The 22,504-nt window shown below is 39.0% G+C and overlaps 1 protein-coding gene across 1 annotated transcript in view; it reads right to left on the bottom strand.

The window, feature by feature from the left end:
• The window catches only part of TET1 (tet methylcytosine dioxygenase 1), a 166,187-nt gene that overhangs the window by 92,919 nt on the left and 50,764 nt on the right, over positions 1 to 22,504 (bottom strand). The window contains exon 4 of the mRNA XM_036735530.1: positions 457 to 2,959. Within this exon, the coding sequence (XP_036591425.1) occupies positions 457 to 2,959 (2,503 nt within the window). The remainder of the gene's footprint in view (positions 1 to 456; positions 2,960 to 22,504) is intronic.

Below are 22,504 nucleotides of genomic sequence, written 5' to 3'. Positions count from 1 at the left end.
TGAATACCCCTAAAAGTGTATGTATATGTATGTGTGTATTGTGTATGCATATATACATACATACTATACTACATACATACTATATTTATACACATATATTCACTATGTATTTATATACATATATTCACTATATATTTATATACAAACGTACTGGCTATATATACACACATATACATATATACATGTATTAATGACATACATATGTCGTGCGTATACACACATATCAGAGTTTTTATATGTGTATGTACATATAATAAGAAAAAGAGCCAACTCTGATGTTTTCATATAGAGAGTTCTACTGAAGACCCATCAAATCTACACATGAGCCACTGGTTATAAAAAGACTGACTTTTTATAAGGCAAAACACTACACATCTAAATGATACTTCTATCATTCAATTCTGTCATTTTACTCTAAAGCCCATAGGAGAAAAAGCCTAATCAAAAGGCACTTACCAACACAGCTACAGCTTGGCAGTTCGGATGACCCTTTTTTTGTGGGTGTATCGATCAGATTTTTGGTAGGGGTGTCTAGGAAGGTCATTGGGGATTCAAGGAAACAGCTCAGTGTGTTCTTTCTTGGGGAATTCCCCGACTCGCCAACACTATGTGAAGTAACTGCCCCTGAACTGCTGGATGTCCCCACTGTTGTTCCACCTGGGCATGCTGAGTTTTCATTCCTGAGAGTTTGGATGGTGCCTGGCACCAGGGTGTCACAACTGGGAGCAGGCAGCATCTGCCATCTCTGACTCCGTGCTTGCTCTTCCGCATCCTGCTGAAACTGTGTTTGGTCTTCACCAGCTGTAGCACCAGCTCTCTGGCTGTATTGATTAAGAGACTGACTGACATTCACCGATTGCTGTACCTGAGAATTGTTACCTTTTTCTGTAAACACCTGTACATTGCCGCTTGGTCTGCTTAAAGGGGACTTTGTGTATAAGTGGAACAGGGAGAGAGGATCTGTAGAGGACCCACCACTCTGCTGCAAACCCGCTGGAACCACACCTCTTGTCAGAGGATCCATACCCTCCGATTTTGTGTGTTCAGTGATCTCTTCAAAACCAAACAGTTTTTCCTTCATTTTCTCCTGTGCTGACTCAGGTAAATGTCTGTGAAATTTTATCTGAGTAAGGGGAAGAAATAGTTTTTTATGTTGTGATGATAAAGTATTTTGAGTGAGTGGCTTTGGAACTTTGGTAAGTAAAGGGTTTCTCTCTATCATTGTAGCATGAAATTCACGTGAGGAAATGTAGCCTAATCTTCGAAGTTTAGACCCTACCCAGAGATCGTGGAATTTGCTGTACTGCCATGCCAGGCGCTCCCGTTCACTCTGGTCATTTTGTTGACTGCTCTTAGCTTGGGGTTTTTTCTTTAGTCTTTGTTTCCATGAGGCAGATTTCCCCCTTTTATAGGAGGATGGTTTTTGCTTTGCCAACAATGAGCCACGATTGTTCCGTACAGGGACAGGTGGTTTCTCTTGAAATGAGCTTTGTTCTTGGTTGTATTTTTGCTGGGCATTGTGACACTCAAGGCTGGGAAATGTCTTTGCACCTTCTTTTTCCTCCAGCTTTGCATTATTGGATTCAATAATGGAAGCAAGTTGGGTCAACTGGGCAGCTACATCTTCTTCTATCTGACTGTGAGGGGTATTCCTATAAGACAAATTATTTTTGGAGTCAGACTTTTTGCTAGTACTTTCCTGTAATTGCCTGCAAAATGACAACTTGCTACTTGTTTGTAAACCATGTGCATTCTTGGCACACCTGCCAACAGTAATTCTCCCCTGAAGAACAATTTCTTTGTTGCTGTGACTCCTGGAGGAATTTGAACTCGGTTCTATGCTAGATCCTGACGTGGTGACTCTTGAAGATGCATGTGTCTTAGATGTGCTGTGATTTGTCATTAAACTATTGTGCAATTTTGAATTATTTTGGCCATTGTACAGCACTGGCTTCTGAGGAGTTTGCTTTTCCAAGGAGGGACAGGGATGCAGGACCAGGGAATCGATTTTTAAGTTTGGATCCTGGAAGTCCTTTCCTGCAGGGGATCCTACAGAACACAAAATTGCTTTACAGCTGTGAAGCAAGTTTGTTGTCACTTGTGCAGTCTCTTCATCCTTTTCTGATTTAGATGGTGAAGACGTTTCCGAGGGAGCTTCTGATAGCTGAGTGAGGGCTTCTATGGCCACTACCTGCTCTAGGGTGAGCCTCCTGTCTCTCATCAGTGACAGAAGACAGGGCTGAACTGGAGAATCATCTTGTTTTGGCTCCCTGTTGGGTTTGCTTTCAGGAACTTCTCCTTGGTTGAACCCTTTTTCCCATGTAACTACATGGGACGGATTTTCCTGGGCACTGATATTACTGTTCAAAAAGATGTCTGTGGGGTCTTGAGTAGGGTGACAGATAGAGTCTGTCTTCTGTATCACTAAAATACTTTCTTCCCTCTTAAGGTGAGCATGGTAAATGGCAGGGAACAAAGCACCTGCTCTATCTTCAGAGCTCGTAGTGCTGCCCAAAGAGGGAGTAGGGTGGCTTTCTGTGTCATGATCAATCAAATCAGGAGTTTTTTCAAACTCGACTTTTTTCAATGACACATCAGCTTCAGCTGGTGAGTAGTATACATTTTTAATGCCATTTTTAACAGTTTGTGCAAACAATTTTGGGGGCTCAGTGAGGTCACTCAAAAGGTTTTTTTTCTCATTGTCTTCAGAGTTTTTCAAGTTTTCAGTCTCAGTTGCAGGACCACTGATGTCTCCTTTGACATGGATGGTCAAATGTGATTTCTTGTTCTCTGACCATTTCTCTACTTCTATACCTGTCATGGTGTCTTCTTCATTGGTCTGTACATTTTCAAGGATATTCTGGTTTAACTTCAACCTTTGTTTTTCACCATTACCACATTTACTGTTTTCCATGGATTCTGACTTGGGGCCATTTACTAGTTTGTTGTCTAAATGTATCTGTAAAACAACATAAAAAGTCATTGTAACACAATCTACTTTAAATACCTGAAACAAGAAGCACAAGGGACTCAATATATTAAAAAAAAACACATTTAAGGTCAATACTAAGCTGTCACTATACAAAGTACCCAGTTATGGAAAGAACAAATAGGTATGTAAAAACTTAGGTGTATTGTTACTACTTCTCATTACAATGGGTATTTCCTGTCATACTGAACACTTCCAAAGATCAGAATGTATGTAGCCCATCCATTTCATAAACTGCTATGGCCTGAGAAGTCATTGCTAGGTGGTCAGTGCTCTGATGATGACAGAGGGAGCACATTACAAAGCCATCTGAAATCTTTGCCTACTCAGGACCTGCCTGAGCTTGGGCCCTGCTGGGAATGATTTTGAGCCACAATCACCTTCACGTGACCAGAGCCCCCAGAGTACAGATTCAGTGGAAGATTTACTATCTTTCATTCTCTGAACAATAACTTGTGCCAGATGCTATTAGAACTTAACACATGACAGAATCTTTGCTCCTGAGGGCTGGATGCAAATATAAATCAGAAAAATGGAATATAAACCCGATGGGATAAGAAAGTGCAAGGAAGATGAATGAGCCATTCCAAGAATACTCAGATAACAGGCAAAAATGACAAATTAACAAATGTAACAAACTTTTCTCGTTTGGCAATGGTGACAGCAAATTTGGGGGGAAAGCCTGAAAGTAATTGCATGTTTAAAGTATTGGCTAGCCACATCCACTTTTACTGATTTACAGTTCCATGACAATGGGAATCTCTTAGCCCCATTCCCAAATACCTACTACTACAGGTGTATCTGTGTGGAGGCCTCAAACACAGAGAAATGGGAACAAATATAATCAAGAGCAAAGTGGTCAAAAACCATTTGATTCAACAAACCTTACCCTAGGTAAGGCCCTGAATTAAGTGCTAGGAATACAAAGATGAAAAATAACAGCATTTGCCCTCAAGGAACTTATGCTTTAGTAATCTAATAAAAACCTGGATTTGGTTATTCCAGTTTCCTGGTCTCTGCCAAGAGGCAAGCACTATATTTCCATCAAAATCCCTAATTGCAATGGTTGGAAGGTAAAGTTGGGGAGAATATAAGACACACCAGTACAGATTAGAGAGTAAATGCTCCAACTTCATCCCATGTACTTTTCCTGCCCTAGTTACAGTTTAGGGTATGTGTAAATAGTGGGCTGAATAACCAAGATTTTTATTTATTTGTTTGTTTGTGAGCTCCAAATTCTCTCTTTCTCTCCAGCTCCTTCCCTAACCATTGAGAAGGCAAGCAATATGATATCAATTACATATGTGAAATCGTGCAGAATACCTCCATATTAGCTATATTGCAAAAAGAAAAAGAAAGTGTAAAAAATTATACTTCAATTTGCACCCAGAGTTCATCAGTTCTCTCTCTGGAGGTGGGGAACACTTTTTTTTTAATCATGAGTCTTTTGAAATTATCTTGGGATTATTGTATTGATTAGAATAACTAATTTTTCACAGCTGATCATTGTTGTAAATGTTACTGTGTACAGTGACTCCTGGTTCTGTTCACTTTATTTTGCATCAATTCATTAGGTCTTCCCAAGTATTTCTGAAATAATCCTCTTTATTATTTCTTATAGCACAATAGTGTTCCATCACAATCATATACAACTACCTGTTCAGCCATCCCCTCAATTTCCAAATAATTCCAAATAAATATCCTTTTCCTTTTCCTCTGATCTCTTTGGAATACAGACCCAGCAGACCCAGGCTAAAGGGAGTACTATATAAATGTAGCTATTGTTAATAATTACATTATATCTTCAGTTTTATAGCCCTTTGGGCATAGTTCCAAATTGCTCTCCAGAATGGTTGGACCAATTTGCAACTCCATCAACGATGCATTAGTGCCTGTATTTTTCCACATCCCCTCCAACATTTGTCATTTTCCTTTTCTGTCATGTTAGCCAATCTGACAGATATAAGGTGGTACCTCAGAGTTGTTTTAATTTGCATTTCTTTAATCAATAGTGATTTAGAACATTCTTTCATATGACTATAGATAGCTTTGAATTCTTCTTCTGAAAATTGCCTGTTGACAACCTTTGATGATTTTTCAATTGGGAAACAGCTTTTTTTAAAAATAAATTTGGCTCAATAATTATGATTTTTAAATATTTATTTCAAATAATCTTGTTATTTTCATTTTGAATTTACTGATTCTATTGCTGGAGACATAAGCAGTTTTAAAGTAACCAAAAGTATATTGTCCACCTGTATTTTCAGAACCAAATCACTTTTTGAAACTGAGAAAAATCTTGCAGGGGAAATGTCAAGGAACGAGCTATGTGACTTTGGACTTTATTGGTTTTATTTCTTTATTGTGGGTTTCCTAACTAGAAAATGAGATTAAATAATGTCAAAAGTTGTTTCTGCTCTAAAACCATATATGTAAATACTATAACCTAATTTTATTAAAAATTTAAAGTAATGGCAATTCTGTTGAATAACATTCAGACTACTATTATTTTTCAATTAGCTGTTAAAACTATGCACTAAAAAACATTCAGCTACAGTATGTCCTTCAACACCCCCCTGCCTAATAGTTGTGAAGCTATGTGATGTGGATGGGCAGAAATTAACCAGTCCTTAAAAGACTGTTATTCATGTGTTCATAACGGACTCCCCACAGAGCAAGCCAACCAGCCTAGCTAAAGCAGCAGTCCCTCTGAGGGAGAAGTAGGCTGCAGCATGTGCCAGGCAAGTCAGACCACCAAAACCTTGACCACTACCTCCCCTCAGACCTTGAGGAAGATAGCCTAGGACCTGGAGCCCAAGAGCATTGGGAAGACCAAACCATTGGACCTGCTTTCAGCCCAGCCCCCAAAGCCATCACTAAAGGGAGAAATCATTGTGGAGAGAGAAAGCTCACCTTTTGTTGTCACCACCTGTCACCAATAAGCACACAGACATAGTAGCTCTTAGAGTGACAACACCCCCTCACCCCAGTCACTAGTGCTACTTCCAGCCCAGCCCTTGTAGCCATCAACCAGGGAAGCAACACAACTTCTAGGAAGAATGGGCTGACCATCCCACCAACTGCCAAACAACCACCACACACAGGGCAAGCCAGCCAGGCAAGCCAGCTTAGCTGAAGCAGCCAGGGATCCTGATGGAGAGATAACGAGCAGCATGTGCCAAGTAGAACAAACAAACCATGACCACCACCTTGACCACTATCTCCCTCAAACCTGATGGAGATAGCCCAGGACCTTGAACCCAAGAATAGTAATGCTTCCAGCCCAATACCATTGGCCATCATCGTAGGAAACCAGCCCTGTGGAAATGCAGCCTGGCCATTGCTCTGGCAGGTGCGATAGCCACAGCTACTATGGAATAACCAGAAGGGAAAGTTCTTTCCACCCAAATCCTTGGCACTGTTGCAAAGTTCAACATCAGAAACTGATGTGTTTTATCAGTAGAAATGACATTAAAGATGAGGCATTACTCCCTCCTTTGCTCCCATGCCCTAAGGGTCATGGGACCTCTCCATCTGACCTGCAATTAGAATGTGCCCTCCTGGAGAGCAGAAACTGTCTGACTTCTATTTCTATGCTCAGGGTTTAGCACAGTGCTTGCTACAGAGTAAGTGTTTAATGCTTTATTCATTCTTTCATTCAAATTCCTATTTCTCAACCATCAAATAAAGATGATAATGGATTTTAGTGGGACAGGCAACAGAGCATGTTGGAAAAAAGCACTAAATTTGGAGACAGAAGATATGGGTTCTAATCCAACTGTGATGCTGGTAGATCTCTTATAAAATGAGGGAATTGAATGCCATGATGTCTAGCATCCTTTGAACTAGCAAAGTGCCTGGAACATAGTAAGCATTTGCTTGTTGAATGACTGAATACCACGCTGCCTCAATACGGAGAACAAATCACATCACAGTGACTTCCAACAAATTAACAAAACTATTCCCCCAGTACTTTATTCTCTACTTCTTTCCCCTCTAAGGAAAAGATTTTTAACCTTTTTTTTTTGTACCATGGACCCCTGCAACAGTCTGGTAAAGCCTGTGCACTCCTAAGAATGATGTTTTTAAGTGCATAAAATAAACTATATGACTACAAAGAAAACAAATTGTGTTGAAATGCAGTTATCAATATTAATTTTTTTCAAAGGGTCATAGAGCCCAGGTTAAGCACTGCCATAGAATGTGAGGACTGTTTCTCCATTGTGTTTCTCATGATTTTGGTATTTGATTTGTATGTTATGAACATTTGGGATTGTCTCACAAGCACCTTTCTCTGACCTCAAAACACTTGTCAAACACTAACTGTTGCTGCTAACATATCCAGAGAAGTCTAACACATTCCTCCTTTTATGAATAGAGTAACTGTGATCAGAGAGGTGACCAGCTGACTCTCTGGGATTAGTCCCTGTCTTCTGATGATCAGTTGTACACTCAGGCTTAAAACAGATGGCACTGCACACTCTGGGAAAAGGAAGCACTTCCTTTGAAACTCTGTTTTCTTCCTACCACACACACCAATCTACATGGCATTTCCTGTACCAAGAATCAAGCATTCAGATGCTACACTGATAAATCCTCTCAGAAGAGTCTACAAAAACAGATACAATCAACTAAACATCTATGACCTTTGCTATTGGGAAACAAGCCAAGGTAGGAAATGAAGTTGCATTAATTGCACCAGTGAGAACAAACAAGAGGACATCATTTTACTCCTTCAATGGAGTTTCCCCATCAGCATCCACTGTGCCCATCACCAGAGGCATCTGTGATAAGTATTGAAAGAACAGCAGACTTAGCATCTGAAGATCTGGACTCTAGGACTGACAACCACTTCTGATTCCTTATCTAAACAATGAGTACATTAATATTTGTCATTCCTAACTCACAGGGTTGCTGTGAGCATCAACTGAGATGTGATCTGTAAAGTGCTTGGGAAAATAGGATGTACCAAGTAAGTGGCAGCTATTGTTAATAATTACATTATATCTTCTATGTAAGCCCTATTCTCAAGCCTTATCATGGTGTAGAGGTGAACAATCGCAAGCATTTATTAAGAACCTACTCTGTGCCAGGCACTGTGCTAGAGTATACAAAGACAACAGCAAAACCTCAAAGAGTTTACATTCCATCTTAAGAAACAACGCATAATTTATCCAAGGTGACTCTGAAGAGACTCATCATGAAAAATGCTATCCATCTCCAGAGAGAACTGATGGAACCTGAATACCGACTGAAGCATACTTTTTCTACTTTATTTTTCTTGGGTTTTTATTTTGGTCAATGTTTTCATTTACAACATGACTAGTATGGAAATATGTTTTGCATGATTACACACATATAACCTATATCAAATTGCTTGCCTTCTCAATGAGGGGGGTAGGGAGAGAGGGAGAGAATTTGGAACCTAGTTTTTAAAATGAATGTTGAAAATAGTTTTTACATGTAATTGGGAGAAAATAAAATATTACATTTTTAAAAGAATGTATAAAAATGAACGAATGAACAAGTAATTTGTTAAGCTCTAACTATGCGCGAAGTACTGTGCTAAGCCCTGAAAGTACAATAGAAATGGAAGGCACACTCCTATAGGGGAGATAAAACACAGATAGGGAAGGTTGCAGCCACAAGTCAGATGGAAAGGTTCCATGGTCCTTAGGGTGCAGCAGCAGAGTAGGCAGCCATGCTTCATCTTTAATGTCATTTCTACTGATAGACACATCAGTTTCTGATGTTGACCTTTGCAACAGTGCCAAGGATTTGGGTGGAAAGAACTTTCCCTTCTGATTATTCCATAGTAGCTGTGGCTATCGCACAGAGCAATAGCCAGGCTGCATTCTCACAGGGCTGGTTTCCTACGATGATGGCCAATGGTATTGGGCTGGAAGTATTACTATTCCCAAAGCTCTTGGGTTCAAGGTCCTGGGCTATCTCCATCAGGGTCTGAGGGAGATGGTGGTCAAAGTGGTGGTGGTTATAATGGTCATGGTTGGACCTACCTGGCACTTGTTGCTTTTTGTCTCTCCATGGGGGTCCCTTGCTAGTTAAGCTAGGTTCACAATTGGTGGAGATGGCTGCCCCATTCTCCCCAAGAGTTGCCACCAAAGATGATGACTTTAATAATAATATTCATGGTAATAATAATAGATTTAGACTGCACTAAGACATTTGGGGATGCTGTATAAAAAGTAAAGACAAAAATCTTTTCTAGGAGGCACCAGCAGTAAGGGAAAGAAGTCCGAAAATGCTTCGTATAGGAATTAGCAGTTGAATTGAACTGAAATCAATGTTAGCAGACCACAGACCTGATTTGGTCCTCCCAGCTAGACTGACTGAACAAAGACCTAGAAACGGACTGTGTGTTTATCATCCAAGGACTAACAGAGGGAGAGTCACAAGAAGGTTTGGCACCTGGTCATAAACTTTTCAGCCAGAGCAACTCATGAAACACTGAGAAATTGTGATCTGACTCAGCAAAGTGTGTAACTGTAGTGATGGAAATCCAAGCCTTTGCAAACTATCAAAGCATCCTAAAGTCTATAAGCTGCGTAGGGCAGTAGATTGAACACTGGGCTTGAAGTCAGAAGACCTAGGTTCAAATTTCACCTCTGACTCTTAGCAGCTCTGTGGCCCTAGGCAAATCATCTAACCCTTAAATGTCTCAAGCAACTCCCCAAGACATTTACTAAATCATAGACTGGGTGTGAGCTGTTGGTGAAGGGATTTCCCACACAGGAAGCTCCTCCTACTGACAAAGTCATCCAACCATCAGACCTAGAGATGCCACTATTATCACTGATTTCAAAATTTCTAGAAAGACACAGGGGCCACAGATTCACACATAAGGATCCCTGTGGGCCATGTAACAATTTTTTAAAAAGTAAATATTATCTACATATTTTACTAATATTACTAATATTATCTACATATTTTGTTAACATTTCCCAATTACATTTTAATCTGGTTTGGGCCACTCGAGAGTATTGTGGGTAATGTGTTTGATGCCTCTGATTTAATACTGTTGGAAAAACTCATGCAGATATTGTGCCAAATACAATAAGAACAATGAAATTGATTCACAGCCCTATGACTTGGGCATTACTGAAATATAAGCTTTGAAAATCAGAAAAAAGGGACTTCTCTGTACAAAAATAGCCATCTGTATTAGAAAAATATTGGGAAAAAACCATTATGTCCAATGATTGGAGAATGGCAGAATATAGTGTGGCATATTATGGAATCAAGATTAGAGTCCCATAAAAAAAACAATAAATGTGAAAAGAGCTATATGAAGTGATGGAAAATGAAATCGGCAGAGCCAGAACAACATATTCAGTATCTGCCAAGGCAGACAAAGAAAACCAAACCTAAGGGATAGAACTGAGGTGGTTTGGGGCAGCTAGGTGGCACAGTGAGTAGAGCACCAGCCCTTGGAGTCAGGAGGACCTGAGTTCAAATCCGGCCTCAGACACCTGACACGCTTACTTGCTGTGTGACCTTGGGCAAGTCACTTAACCCCAATTGCCCTGCCTTCCCCCCTGCAATAAATAAATAAATAGAAATAAAAAAAAAGAATTGAGGTGGTTTGGTTTTAGGAAAAAAAAGACAAGAGCAATTTTATTTTTTTTCTGTTAATTTGGTTGGTTCTATACTTTTTAATGCTAAGATTTTACTTTCTCACATATAAGACTGTATTCCTTATTTTGTATTTTCAAACATTTTGTGGACAGTTGTCAAATTTATAAGAATATTTTTTTTAAAAACTCAAAAAAATTCCGGGAGGCAGGAAGACCTGAGTTCAAATTCCAGACACTTACCAGCTGTGTGGCCTTGGGCAAGTCACTGAATCTCTCCTTGCCTCAGTTTCCTGAACTGTAAAATGGGGATCATAATAGCACCTACCTTCCTGGGTTATTGTGAGGATCAAATGAGATAATATTTGTGAAGTGCTTAGTACATTGTCCAGCACATAGTAGGTACCATATGAACACTGTATTTTATTATTATTATTATTATTAAAAAATCATCCTCCTATATGTTATAGTCTAAATATTGAAATTGGCACTTGGGCATTTCCTAGAGAACTGGTTTTCAGGCAACTTATAACAACATTTCAAGTGAGAGGCCAAAGTAATGACTCAGATGATCTTTAATTTCATCAGTGTAGGCATGGTCTCTAATAAGAGATCACCAAGCATCTATCCCTGCCCATCCTGGGCAGAAGCAAACAATCCAAATCAGCTGGGTTGCCTTTGGAAAACTGAAAGTTCTTTTAATGACCCCAAATCTCTCTTTGAATCCCAAGGCCCATCTTTTTGAATAACAATATTCTGCCAGTGAAGCTGTTTTGATTCAAGTCAGAGAACACTATAGTCTCTGAAGAAGTGAAAATAAGTATAATAATAATAGCATTTACATAACACTTAAGCTTTGTCAAAGTGCTTTTCAGATATCATCTCATTCTATACTAACAAGAACTGAGGGAAGGAGGCGCTATCATTATTTTCATTTTTCAGAGGAGAAATGGAGGCAGACAGGAGTGAAGTCACTTGCCCCGGGTAACACAACTAGCAAGTTATCCGAGGCTGGATTTGAACACTGGTCTTCCTGATTCCAGGTCCTGCTTACTCTATCCACAGGACTACCTACCTGCCTCAGGGTGTTGAAGAGGTGCTATACAGAAGGTGGGGAAGGGGAAAAGTAACTAATTGTGATCAATAGAGGGCTGAGTTTGGTTCATCTATTACCATCACGCCTGGGTTTTACCAGAGAGGGAAATTTCCTTGTGCACATATTTAGTATAAAGGGCTTTTGAAGTAATACTCTGAGAACAAGAGGATTTTTATCCCCTCTACTATGGGATTTTTAATCTTCCAGAACAGTGGGATTACCTTGCCCATAATTTCATCTACCAAATAAAAATTATAGCAGCTCCCATTTATCACCAGTTTTCACTTTTCTACAAAAGTGAAGAGAAGTAGGTTAACAAAAGTATCATTATGTTTATTTTACAAATAAGAAAACAGAGCTTCAGGGGATAAGACTTACCCAAGATCACCCTGCTAATCATGCTAACATTTATATGCTGCTTTACATATATTATCTCATTTGATCCTCATAACAACTTGTGAGATAATTGCCATTATGATTCCCAGTTTATAGTTGAGGAAATCAAGACTGAAAGATATTAAGTGACTTGTCCAGGGTCACACAGCTAATAAGTGTCTGAGGCTGGATTTGAATTCAAGTCATATTGACTCTAGACCCAGAACCCACCTCACTAGAGAAGTCAAAACTCATTAAACTACTCTCCTTTGAGACTCTTGAGAATCTACCTGTCTGTCCAGTCTTCAAATTAGTCTAATTAGTTCAAGAATGTCTTCTTTCACTACTCAGGAGCTCCAAGAGTAACTTTTACATTCTTGATATTACTCATTGAGAAAGGCAGCATGGTATGGCATCTAGAGAGCTGTCCTGGGTACCAGGAAGCCTTGAGTTCAAATTCTGCCTCTAAATACAAGGCCCATCTCTGATACATATCTGGCTGTGTACTTACCCTCTGTTTGCCTTAGTTTCTTCAACTGTAAAATGGAGATAAGAGCACCTACTAGATACTATAGAAATGCTGATTCCCTTTCCTGTGTGATGCTAGACAAGTCACAATTTCTCGGTGTTCTAGGTGACTCTAAGACTCTAAATTGTAGAGAGTGTGCCAACTTGCACTGGTGGAGGAAGTTTCGTCATCTAAGAGTTCCTTATGTTTTTGAAGTTAGAGATCTCCATCATTATCCTACTACCTACTCGGCAAAAAATGAACAACATACCTCTTTCAGTAGCTTTTTTTTTCTTCTGAGAAATATCTCCAATTAAAGGAAAAGGGAAGAGAATAAGGAAAAGCACCAACTATGTGCCAGGCAATGGGCTAAATTCTCTACAACTATTATTTCATTTGGTCCTCAAAACGACCCTTTGAGGTAGGTGCTGTTGTTATTCCCATTTTAAAGATGAAGAAACTGAGGCAAATGGAGGCATGTACCCAGGGTCACAAAGCTAGCAACTGTACTAGGCTGAATGTAAACTCAAGTCTTCCTGATTCCAACCTTAGCACTCTATTCACTTTGCCATCTAGCTGCCCCTATTCTGAGTGGCTTCAATTTCTTTTTGAACCCACTGATTTGTTTTTATTCCTTTATTTGAAGTAATAAATTAATTCAGATTTATAGCAGCATAATGTTACTAAACATTTACTTATTCTAAATATTACAGCCTCATTTCGTGACAGTTGTGCCACATTAAAAACTCTAAGGATTCATTGAATGTTTGATTTTATTTTACACTGTACTTTCTCTACCTCAAGGACTCTAGAAAAAAAAAGGAAACAACGTCGTCTGCAAGGAATAGATTATTAGTAGATAGGAATTTAAGTAAAAGTTAACATTCTTCTCTCCTTGGAGATACTTGTGAATCCACAAATCCATTCTGCTAATACTTGGAAAGCCAAAAAAAAGAAAGGCCCGCTTCCCCACCCCACTCCCTTCTTGAAGAGCTTAAAATATAGTAAGTAGCTAGCCTAAAAAATTCCAAAGCCCAAAATACAAAATCCATTAGACACATATAAAATGGATTGTTAGGGGATAAGAAGCAATCTGGAATATATTCTTAAACTTCAGTGAAGCCTATAGATTGATCCCTTCTCAGACTTTAAATAATTGAAGGAAATGCTAAATTTCAGTTAGAGGTTAGTGAAAATAAAGATTGAATTTTTTCCCATCCAAGCACACAGATCCCCAAAATCTATCCATGACCCCTCAGTGTTGAGAACTCTTGCTTTAGGGGGGAAGTAGTAGTAGCGAACATTTAAATAGCTCCTGCTACATGCCAGGTACTTTATATGCTAAGCACTTAATATTATTTCATTTGATCCGAACAACATCCCTTTGAAGTAGGTGCTGTTACTACCATTTTATAGTGGAGGAAGCTGAGGCCAACGTAGGTAAGTGATTTACCCAAGGTCACATAGCTAGTAAATGTCTGAAGCTGAATTTGAACTCAGATCTGCCTGTCTTCAGACCCAATGCTTTATCTACTGTGCCACGCAATAAAGAGGAAAGCCCTGGAAGTCCCTCTCAGAGCAATAGTACAATATAGAATATTGTTTGGGTCTGACTTCCAACCTTTTAAATTTCCACATCACTCTGAAGTGATGTGATGCATCCCTACACCTTTTTTCTGTAAATGTTTTATTTTTTAGTTATATTCCAATAGGTCTGGGATCTCACCAATTCGGTGATACCCTCCAGGCATGCAAACTACAGCCTGTTCATACTTGCTTCTCCTGTGAGCCTCCTATCCACAGCCTTCCAACAAGTTCACAGCAGAGGGTTTTATTCAAATTGAGGAGAGGGTCTTTGAGTTCCCTTGACATTGCAAGATACCAGTGGATCATGTAAACTGAGTATCTCTTGGTTGCTCCTCATTGTCATTGGGACCAGCTCATCTTTTTTGTGGACATTATATTTCTCTGATGGCATCCTTTACAATGCTTGTCCTGTGTAATTCCTGCTTTGTAATGTTCACACTCTCCATGAATCTTCCCCTTAATCTTTGGGTCACCACCAATTTCTGTTTTTTGGAAACCATCATATTCCATGTCTTACATCCATCCAAAACCCCTGGAAGAATACTGGTGGTAAAAAGTTGGGTCCTTGTTTCCATGACTGTGGAACTCAAATGAGGTAGAAACTTCCTCTTATTTTACTATCCCATTATAGGCAGTCATAGGAAAAATGGGGAGCATCAATTAAGGCATTAAGTACAGCATGTCTAATTTAGCAGGAACAGGAGACAGAAACTAAAACTACATGACCCAAGTTGTAACCTTAACTCACCGAACTATAACTTTTAAATGTGATTAAGAGTTCTCATCCCAAGAGAACTTATTGTCAGAATGTAAGTCCTACTGAGAAGAAAAAAACCCAGTTAACATCAATAAAAAGTTTGTTCTATTAGCTTCAATCATGTTTCTCATCAAAATATGGCTTAATATTAAGGCCCCATCCTGATTCAGTATCACCCCCTTTATTCTGATCGCCAGCGATCATCTTCCTTTACCTTAGTCCAACACAAATACATAGAGAACCATCGATCAAGTTATAATCTACAACCTACAGACTACCACCTAGTACAACCCTGTGAGATGCTGGGCTCTTCTTCTCTTTTTCAGCTTCCTTCCCAGGAAGAAGAGAGGGGGAAAGGAAAGTCTAACACCTCCATTAGAACTGTCACCACCAGGAAGGCACCGAGTGTCAGCCTTTGATTTAAATTCTGAAGTACTTGAGAACAGAACTTAGTACAATATCATATATTTTAGGTGTGCGTGCATAGGGAGAAATTTTTACAAATAACAGGAAAGAGAAAGAGCTCAAACAAGACAGTTAAGCTTCTGAGCTCACATCTAAGATCTCCACATTAATCTGAAAAAGAAAAAAAGGAACAAAAAGAACCATCCACAGAAGGAGGTTTCATACAGAGAGCTGCCTATTTTATGTTCATCTGAACTGTTTGTTTTGGCCTGCAAATCACATCAATAAGTCAGCAAACACATTAGTTTAGAATCACTCTCTCTCCCCTACCCAGAAGCTGGGCCTGTCCTGGGCTCCCACACAGCACGTGGTAGAATCAATTGGGAAAAGTGGCTTAAAAGGTACTTTTCTTTCTTTCTTTTGTGTGTAACCACATACACACTACACACATACACCCTACACACATACACATGCACATGGAAATGCACACACCCACACATGTACATTTCAGCATTTAAACACAGTGACACCATTTTGAACAGCACCATCAGTGTCTCCCTGCTTTTCTCTTTCCACACATATAAAACTAGACAGGATCACCGTCCCCCCCCCGCCCCCCCCCATGCCCTTGCTGTATCCAGAAATCCTGCCATTCTGTCTTTTCTCTTTTTAGATCATCAGTCCAATCAATCCACAGCTCATTCAATGCAGTGACCTAATTTTGATAAGCCAAGAATAGCTTCTTCCTGGATCTCGAATCCAGGATAAGTACCTAGGTCAGGGGAAGGACATTGTTGGATGTGCAGGAATCCCTGTTGATTGATTACTGAGGTCATGTTAGGAGTCATCTCAAATCCTGTTGAAAATCTCAAAATGACATAAGCTTTTCAGACCCCCAGAACCACTTTTTTTTTTGCATAATTAATGACTACAGATGCCATGGTAACATAAAGCACACAAAATTAAGTTGGTCTCACTGTCTGATTGGTTGACTGGCAGAGTGCCTGCCAGAACCCCTGGATCCAAGAAACAAGCCATCTTATTTTCCTCATGTTGCACCCATTCCTACCTCATGTCTCCTTTCTATTCTACCCAGGTTAATAGTGATTGAAGAAGAGAGACACATTATTCCTCTTTGTCAATTCAAATAACAAAAAGAAATAGTGCGATAATAATGATTAACTCCAAAAAAAAATAATGATTAACTCCAGAAACACTCTGTATTCAGACTTTTCCTTAATTAAAAAAGTGAATGCATTAATTGGCTACACACAGGGAAAGGAGTCTAGGAAAATGCATCTGCCACTTCAATATTCTAGCTTTTGCAAAATCTTGATAAAGTAGCATGCTCTGCACCTGCATTAGATTATGTTGTATAATGGAATTGGCACTGGATTTATAATTATGTGAGACCTGTGTTTAAATCCAACCAATATTTACTACCTGGGTACCCAAGCGCTCCAGGGCTCAGTTTCCTATGTAATACTTACACTCTTACAGGGTTGCTATGAGGATCCAATGTATAAAGAAGCATCTTGCAATTCTTAAAATACTAGATAAATGCTAGTAGGGGGGTTAAGCTGGCAGACTCGGCTATGCCACCGGTATCTAGTACTAACAAAAGAACATACCTACATACAATAGGTCAAATGGATGCCCCTCCCAACAGAACAGTGACTAGCACAGAGTTGGCCCTTAACAATTGCCGGTATTGATTGATTAACTGAGACAACAGTAAGGTGAACTAGAGAAACCACAGGATCTAGAACAGGAAAGACTCTTGGATGTTATTTAGTCCAGTCCCTTCGTTTTACAAAGACACTCAGGCTCAGGAGAGAAGTGATTTACTTAAGGTCACACAAATGGTTGTTAAGGTTTGGAAATAGGATTCAATCCTAGGTCTTCTAAATCCTAGCACAAATGCTTCAATCAAGAGACTTGATATTTGGGGGTCTGGACCTATGATTTCATTGGTCTAAAGGGCTTTCCCAGTGGAAGTAAATGCAGATAGCACAACTCCTATGACTTATTGTCTCGGAGGGTGGCCTAGAAACAATGTGAGATTAGATGGTTTGCTCAGGTCCACACAGTGAGCACATGTTGGAGGCAGGAATAGAATTCTCATCTTCTTGATTTCAAGGCTGCAAATCTCTCTCTGTGTTGTTGTTTATCTCCAAATGATCCTGCCTGTGGCTTGTTTGTACAGAGCTGCCTGTAAGCCATCTCTCCCAATGGATTGTGAACTCCTTGACAGCAAGACCCAGCTTTTGCTTTTCTTTGTATCCCCAGAGCTTAGCACAGTGCCTGGCACTTAGTAGGTGCTTAATAAATGCTTGTTGACTCACTATCCACTCTATTATGCTGCTTATCATTGATGGGCTGGATGATAATAACAATAATGGATATTTATACAGAGTTTTCAAGTTGGCAAGTAGGGGACTCCAAAAATTTTAGTGTAGCTTTAAGTTATTAAGCCTTAATAGCTTAAAATGGTGCTAAGACTTTTAGGACACCCTGTATTATTTTACTTGAATGTCACAATAAGCTTGGGAGGGAGACACTACAGATATCTTTACCCCCATTTTCCAGATAAAGAAATTGAGGCAATGTTATTTGCCCATGGACACACTGCTAATTAAGTATTGGAGATAGAATTTGAACCCAAGTTTTCTTAACTTCAAGTTAACCAAATCTACATACCACTGCTTCCAATAGGCACTGAATGTCTTGGTTTATCCGGATGGATAGCGATAGCAACTTACACATGTTATCTCCTTATCTCACCTGATTCCCACAATTTTCTTGTGAAGTAGGAAGTGTAGGTATCATTATCTCCATTTTAGAGATGAAAAAAGTAAGATCGGGATGAAATGCCTGGCCTAATGTCATTGAGCCACCAAGCAGAAGAATTGAGACTCAAATCCAGATCCTTCTGATTCCAAATCTAGTTCTTCCCCACCCCCAATGGATACTTGCAACTGCCTCCCTCACAAGCACACTCTGATGCTAAATAAGATAATTAAGATGAGAAACTCATAATTTAAATCATTAGTTTAAGATGTGACAACTATATCAGAGGACTAAATCCTCCCCCCATTAAAAAAAGAAAAATTAATTCATGTCAGAAGCAACTACTTTGGGGTCTCTAGTCCTCTACTTATCAGGTGCAGACTGAAATATTTTTAAAGGCATGAAAAATCCAGTAATGGACAGAGAAAGCCAGAATGAAATCACAAAACAGGAAATAATGTGATAAAGTACTGACTACTGATGGACCACACAAGGCAGTCTCCAATTCAATTCAGTTTAGTTCAGACAGTAATTAAGTGCCCATTACTTGCAGGTGCCAAGGTAGGCTCTGGGGATACAAGGGCCAAAACAAGAAGCAGTCCCTGCTCTCAAGTTTACATTCCAACAATCACTCATAAAGAACCTAGAAAATGAGAAGAGCCAGAATTAGACTTACAAATGGGTAGTTTCCATAAAGGTCAAAATAAAGCAGAACTGATTTCATTTTTGAATCTTGTACTTGCCTCAAAGGCAAGAATCAATGTGTTGAGTTTAATACCAGTAAAAAAAACAAACAAAAAACCCAAACAAACCAAAAACACCAGAAAGTGATGTTTCCTGGTTTTGAAACACCAGAGGGTGTTTTGTCATGTCATTAAAAAGAAAGAACAAAAAAAACTTCTCTTCTGAATGACCAAGCTAGAGTTGACACCCCTCCCCCCAACCCCAAAGTCCCTATTCATAACTTCTCTGGAATATGTCCAGATATCCTTTAGTTCTCTCTTCCTAAGCCATTTTGAGGTTAGCTAACAAATGAGATGACAACAGTTCTACTAATGGGTTTTTTCAAAACCCAAGGCTCAAGGGATGAAGACATTTCAACAGATGTTGTCCATTTGGACATTAATAATAAGGTCTTTTGTAGCCTCTTAGAATTTTACTTGCAAAACTGGTTTGAATTTGCTTGGATAAGAATATTCACTTGGTACAAAACTGGCTGGTCTATGGTAAGCAAATGGTGATGATAAATGGCCATGAATACCTTGTTGCAGGGAGTCTCTTGTAGACTGCTATAAGGGTCAGCATTAATGATGAAGTCAATGAACAGCTTTACTAATGAGCTGGAAGCATGTAAAGAACTGGTTAATAGTTTGGGGATGATAGGAAATGAGAGGAGCACTACAAACACTAGGAGGAGAAGGAAAATGAAATGAATCCTCCCAGGGAAATTATTTAAAAAGTAAATAAAAATATTCCAACTGTTAAGACCATGAAGATGGCTGCTTCACACACTACATAGATTTGCAACTCTTTAAAAAAAATTTTTTACAAGAACATAAAATTCAACCTGGAAAAAAATGTTACAAACAAAATTTCAAGGCAAATTTCAAGGCACAAAAATATTTCAAGGCAGATGATAATCAGTGTATGAAGAAAATAGGAGAGAAGCATAGATGAAAGGTATGTGGAGGCCATAATACTGTATTGACACTTTTTTTTTTCTGGCCAAAGCATACCGTTCATTAAGTACTTCCTGGGTAACAGGTGCAATGCTACTCTCAAAGGTGCTTACTTACATTCTAATGTCCAGGGGTAGGGGGTTCTGGGGGTTTCAGAGAGATAAAATTAATAGATAACAAGGTCAGTGGGGAGGATTGGACATTACCAAATGAGGAGATTGGAATATGTCTTGTGTAGGAAGAGACACACATTGAGCCTTGAAAGAAACCAGGGATTCTCTGAGACAAAAGAGAAGAGGAAAAGCATGCCAGGCATGGGGACAAGACTATACAAAGGAATGTTACCAATGACATTCTCTCTTTACCCACCTGTAGAAACCTCACCTGAGTTAGTTGGAAAATCCGATGCCTGCTTAGTTCTTAAGCCTTAAACTTCAGAGGTGAAAGTTGAGGATGGGGATGGGGAAGGGGAAGGGGAAGGGGAACTAGAGTTGCCAATTATTCTAAAGAGGTGGAATCTGTAGGGCACAGCAGCCTCATAAGGTCCAAATCCTTTTTCTTATGGTTGGTCTCTAGTGGATAATGCTACTTAATGTACAATGATAAACTGGAGATTATCCATATCAAGAGACTGCAAGATTCTGCTTCAGCAACCATTCTATTTAAGTAAGCTGCAATGTGGCCATCTCTGTTCTTTGCTTTTGTTGCTAGGACTAAAAACAGCTACTGTGTTTTTCCAGAAGTAGCTGTATCTCTATGTCCCAGTTATGCAAGGTTTAGCACCGTGAGGTTAAAAAAAAAAAAAAGCTCAAGCTCCCAGTTTCACTACAAAAAATAATGTCTCCAGATGTTTAAAAATAACTGAAGCATTAGAACCCATGAGGGAGCATAAATTCCTGAGTCAATATTCTAAACCTTTAAATTAATTATTATTTTAAAGGCAAAGGTACAACAAGAATCTTACAACATCCATCTTGCCTAAAATACAATTCCCTCTTGCATGGCTCTCCATCGCTTCTTCCGTAATTAATAGGTGTGCAGTACAGTAGAAAATTTCAGTTACCACCCCAGGTCCTCAGCCTTCAAGAGATCATGGCTGACTTCCTAATTCATTTCACCAAATTTCTCTCCTACTCTTTAGAAGCCTATTAGTACAAGGTAGTCCATCATTCTTTTCCTAACTTTTCAAGATTGGGAAATGTGTTGAGTTATTTTTCCCAGAATCCCTCTGGAAGACTTTTTTTTTTAACAAGGTAAAGGGGTGGAGGATTAGAATATTATAAAATTCTTTGGAAAATAGAATCCCTGTTTGATTCTCCCCTCCCATTTTCCTCTGAAGTATGAAATAGGTAAGGAATAAAGTGGAGGAAAATAGATCTGGCAAAGAAGGGTTAGGCAGGAAAGCAAATACCTGTCATGTTTTCTAAATAGTCTATACTCAACTGATTATTGTCAACTTCCCCAACTTCTGCCATTTTGGAAGGGAGAAAAAGAGACAACGTCTAAGTTCCCATATGGGAAAATTGATTTCTTCAAATTGCTGACTATGATCCCAACAAACTAACAAGCAAACTTCTGAACATTCTTGAATTTTTAGGGTTTCAACACAAGATAGAATATTCAGAGCAGCATTTATAGTTTCACCATCACTTCTCTTACCACTCAGAAGCGCTATTAATGCTTGGTTTTTTTGTTCACTTAAAACGTATAGCTGAGACTTTTGAAAGGATCCAAGATGACTTAGAGAATCGAAGGTAGGATATTAAAGGATAAAATATAATAGAATCCAGATGGAGTAAAGGCAATAAATATTTTCAAGTACCAGAGCTAAGCAGATTAGAAACACCATCCTAGACAATAAATTTGGCTCTAATTTTTCTAACAAGTAGGAAACCTACACCAGAGAGTTGCTGTGAGGATCAACTAAGACTAGGTAGCTCAGTAGCTATAACTTTGCAAACTTTAAAAGTTCTATATAAATGTTAGCCTCCCCAACCCCCTCCCTTTTTCTTATAATAGGAAGCACACAAATGCATGTGCCAAGACAAAATTTGTCCTGGACCTAAATTCAGGCAAGAATTCATCATGTGGATGTAAACTGAATGATACAGTTGATAATATTTTAAAATAACAGTTTTACAAAAAAAAAGAGGCATGTCTACACCACTTTTATATATTGTCAAGCAATGATTCCTAAAGGAATGAAAAAGAAAAGAAATTGAACTATTTTGATTCAGCAGATTTCATAAACAAACATCCATAAAGGCAGGGGACATAACATTAAGTCACAATTCACTGAAGGAATTTTTTTGTAAGGAGTTCTGTCTCTGAAATAGCAGGTGTCTTAAATAAGCTGTGGATAAGAGTTAGATATCATTCTAATCACAATCAAATCCCCTACCAAGTTTCTTAGTGTACTGTTGAAAATCTCCATTGTTGATTAAAGTGACAGGCAAAAGGTTTGGACAGGAAGTAAGGTTGAAATTCTTTTGTGGATTTTTAAAATTTTTCATAATTTCCCATCAAGAGATAATCCTTACATTTCTGAGATCCTTCCTTAAAGACAATATGATTTTTGTCCCAGCTGCTTCTAGTGACTTGCCTGAAACCAAGACTTTCAATGAATTGAATCTGGGAGGGAGTCAATAATTCCTCTGTGTCCTGTCCCTCCCTGATTACAGATGGTGGGGGAATCTCTTTCACCTTTCAGTTTACCTGGCTATCTT

Source organism: Trichosurus vulpecula, chromosome 8, assembly GCF_011100635.1.
Source record: "Trichosurus vulpecula isolate mTriVul1 chromosome 8, mTriVul1.pri, whole genome shotgun sequence".
In the NCBI taxonomy this organism is placed as follows: domain Eukaryota; kingdom Metazoa; phylum Chordata; class Mammalia; order Diprotodontia; family Phalangeridae; genus Trichosurus; species Trichosurus vulpecula.
This window is presented reverse-complemented; position numbering and strand designations above follow the sequence as displayed.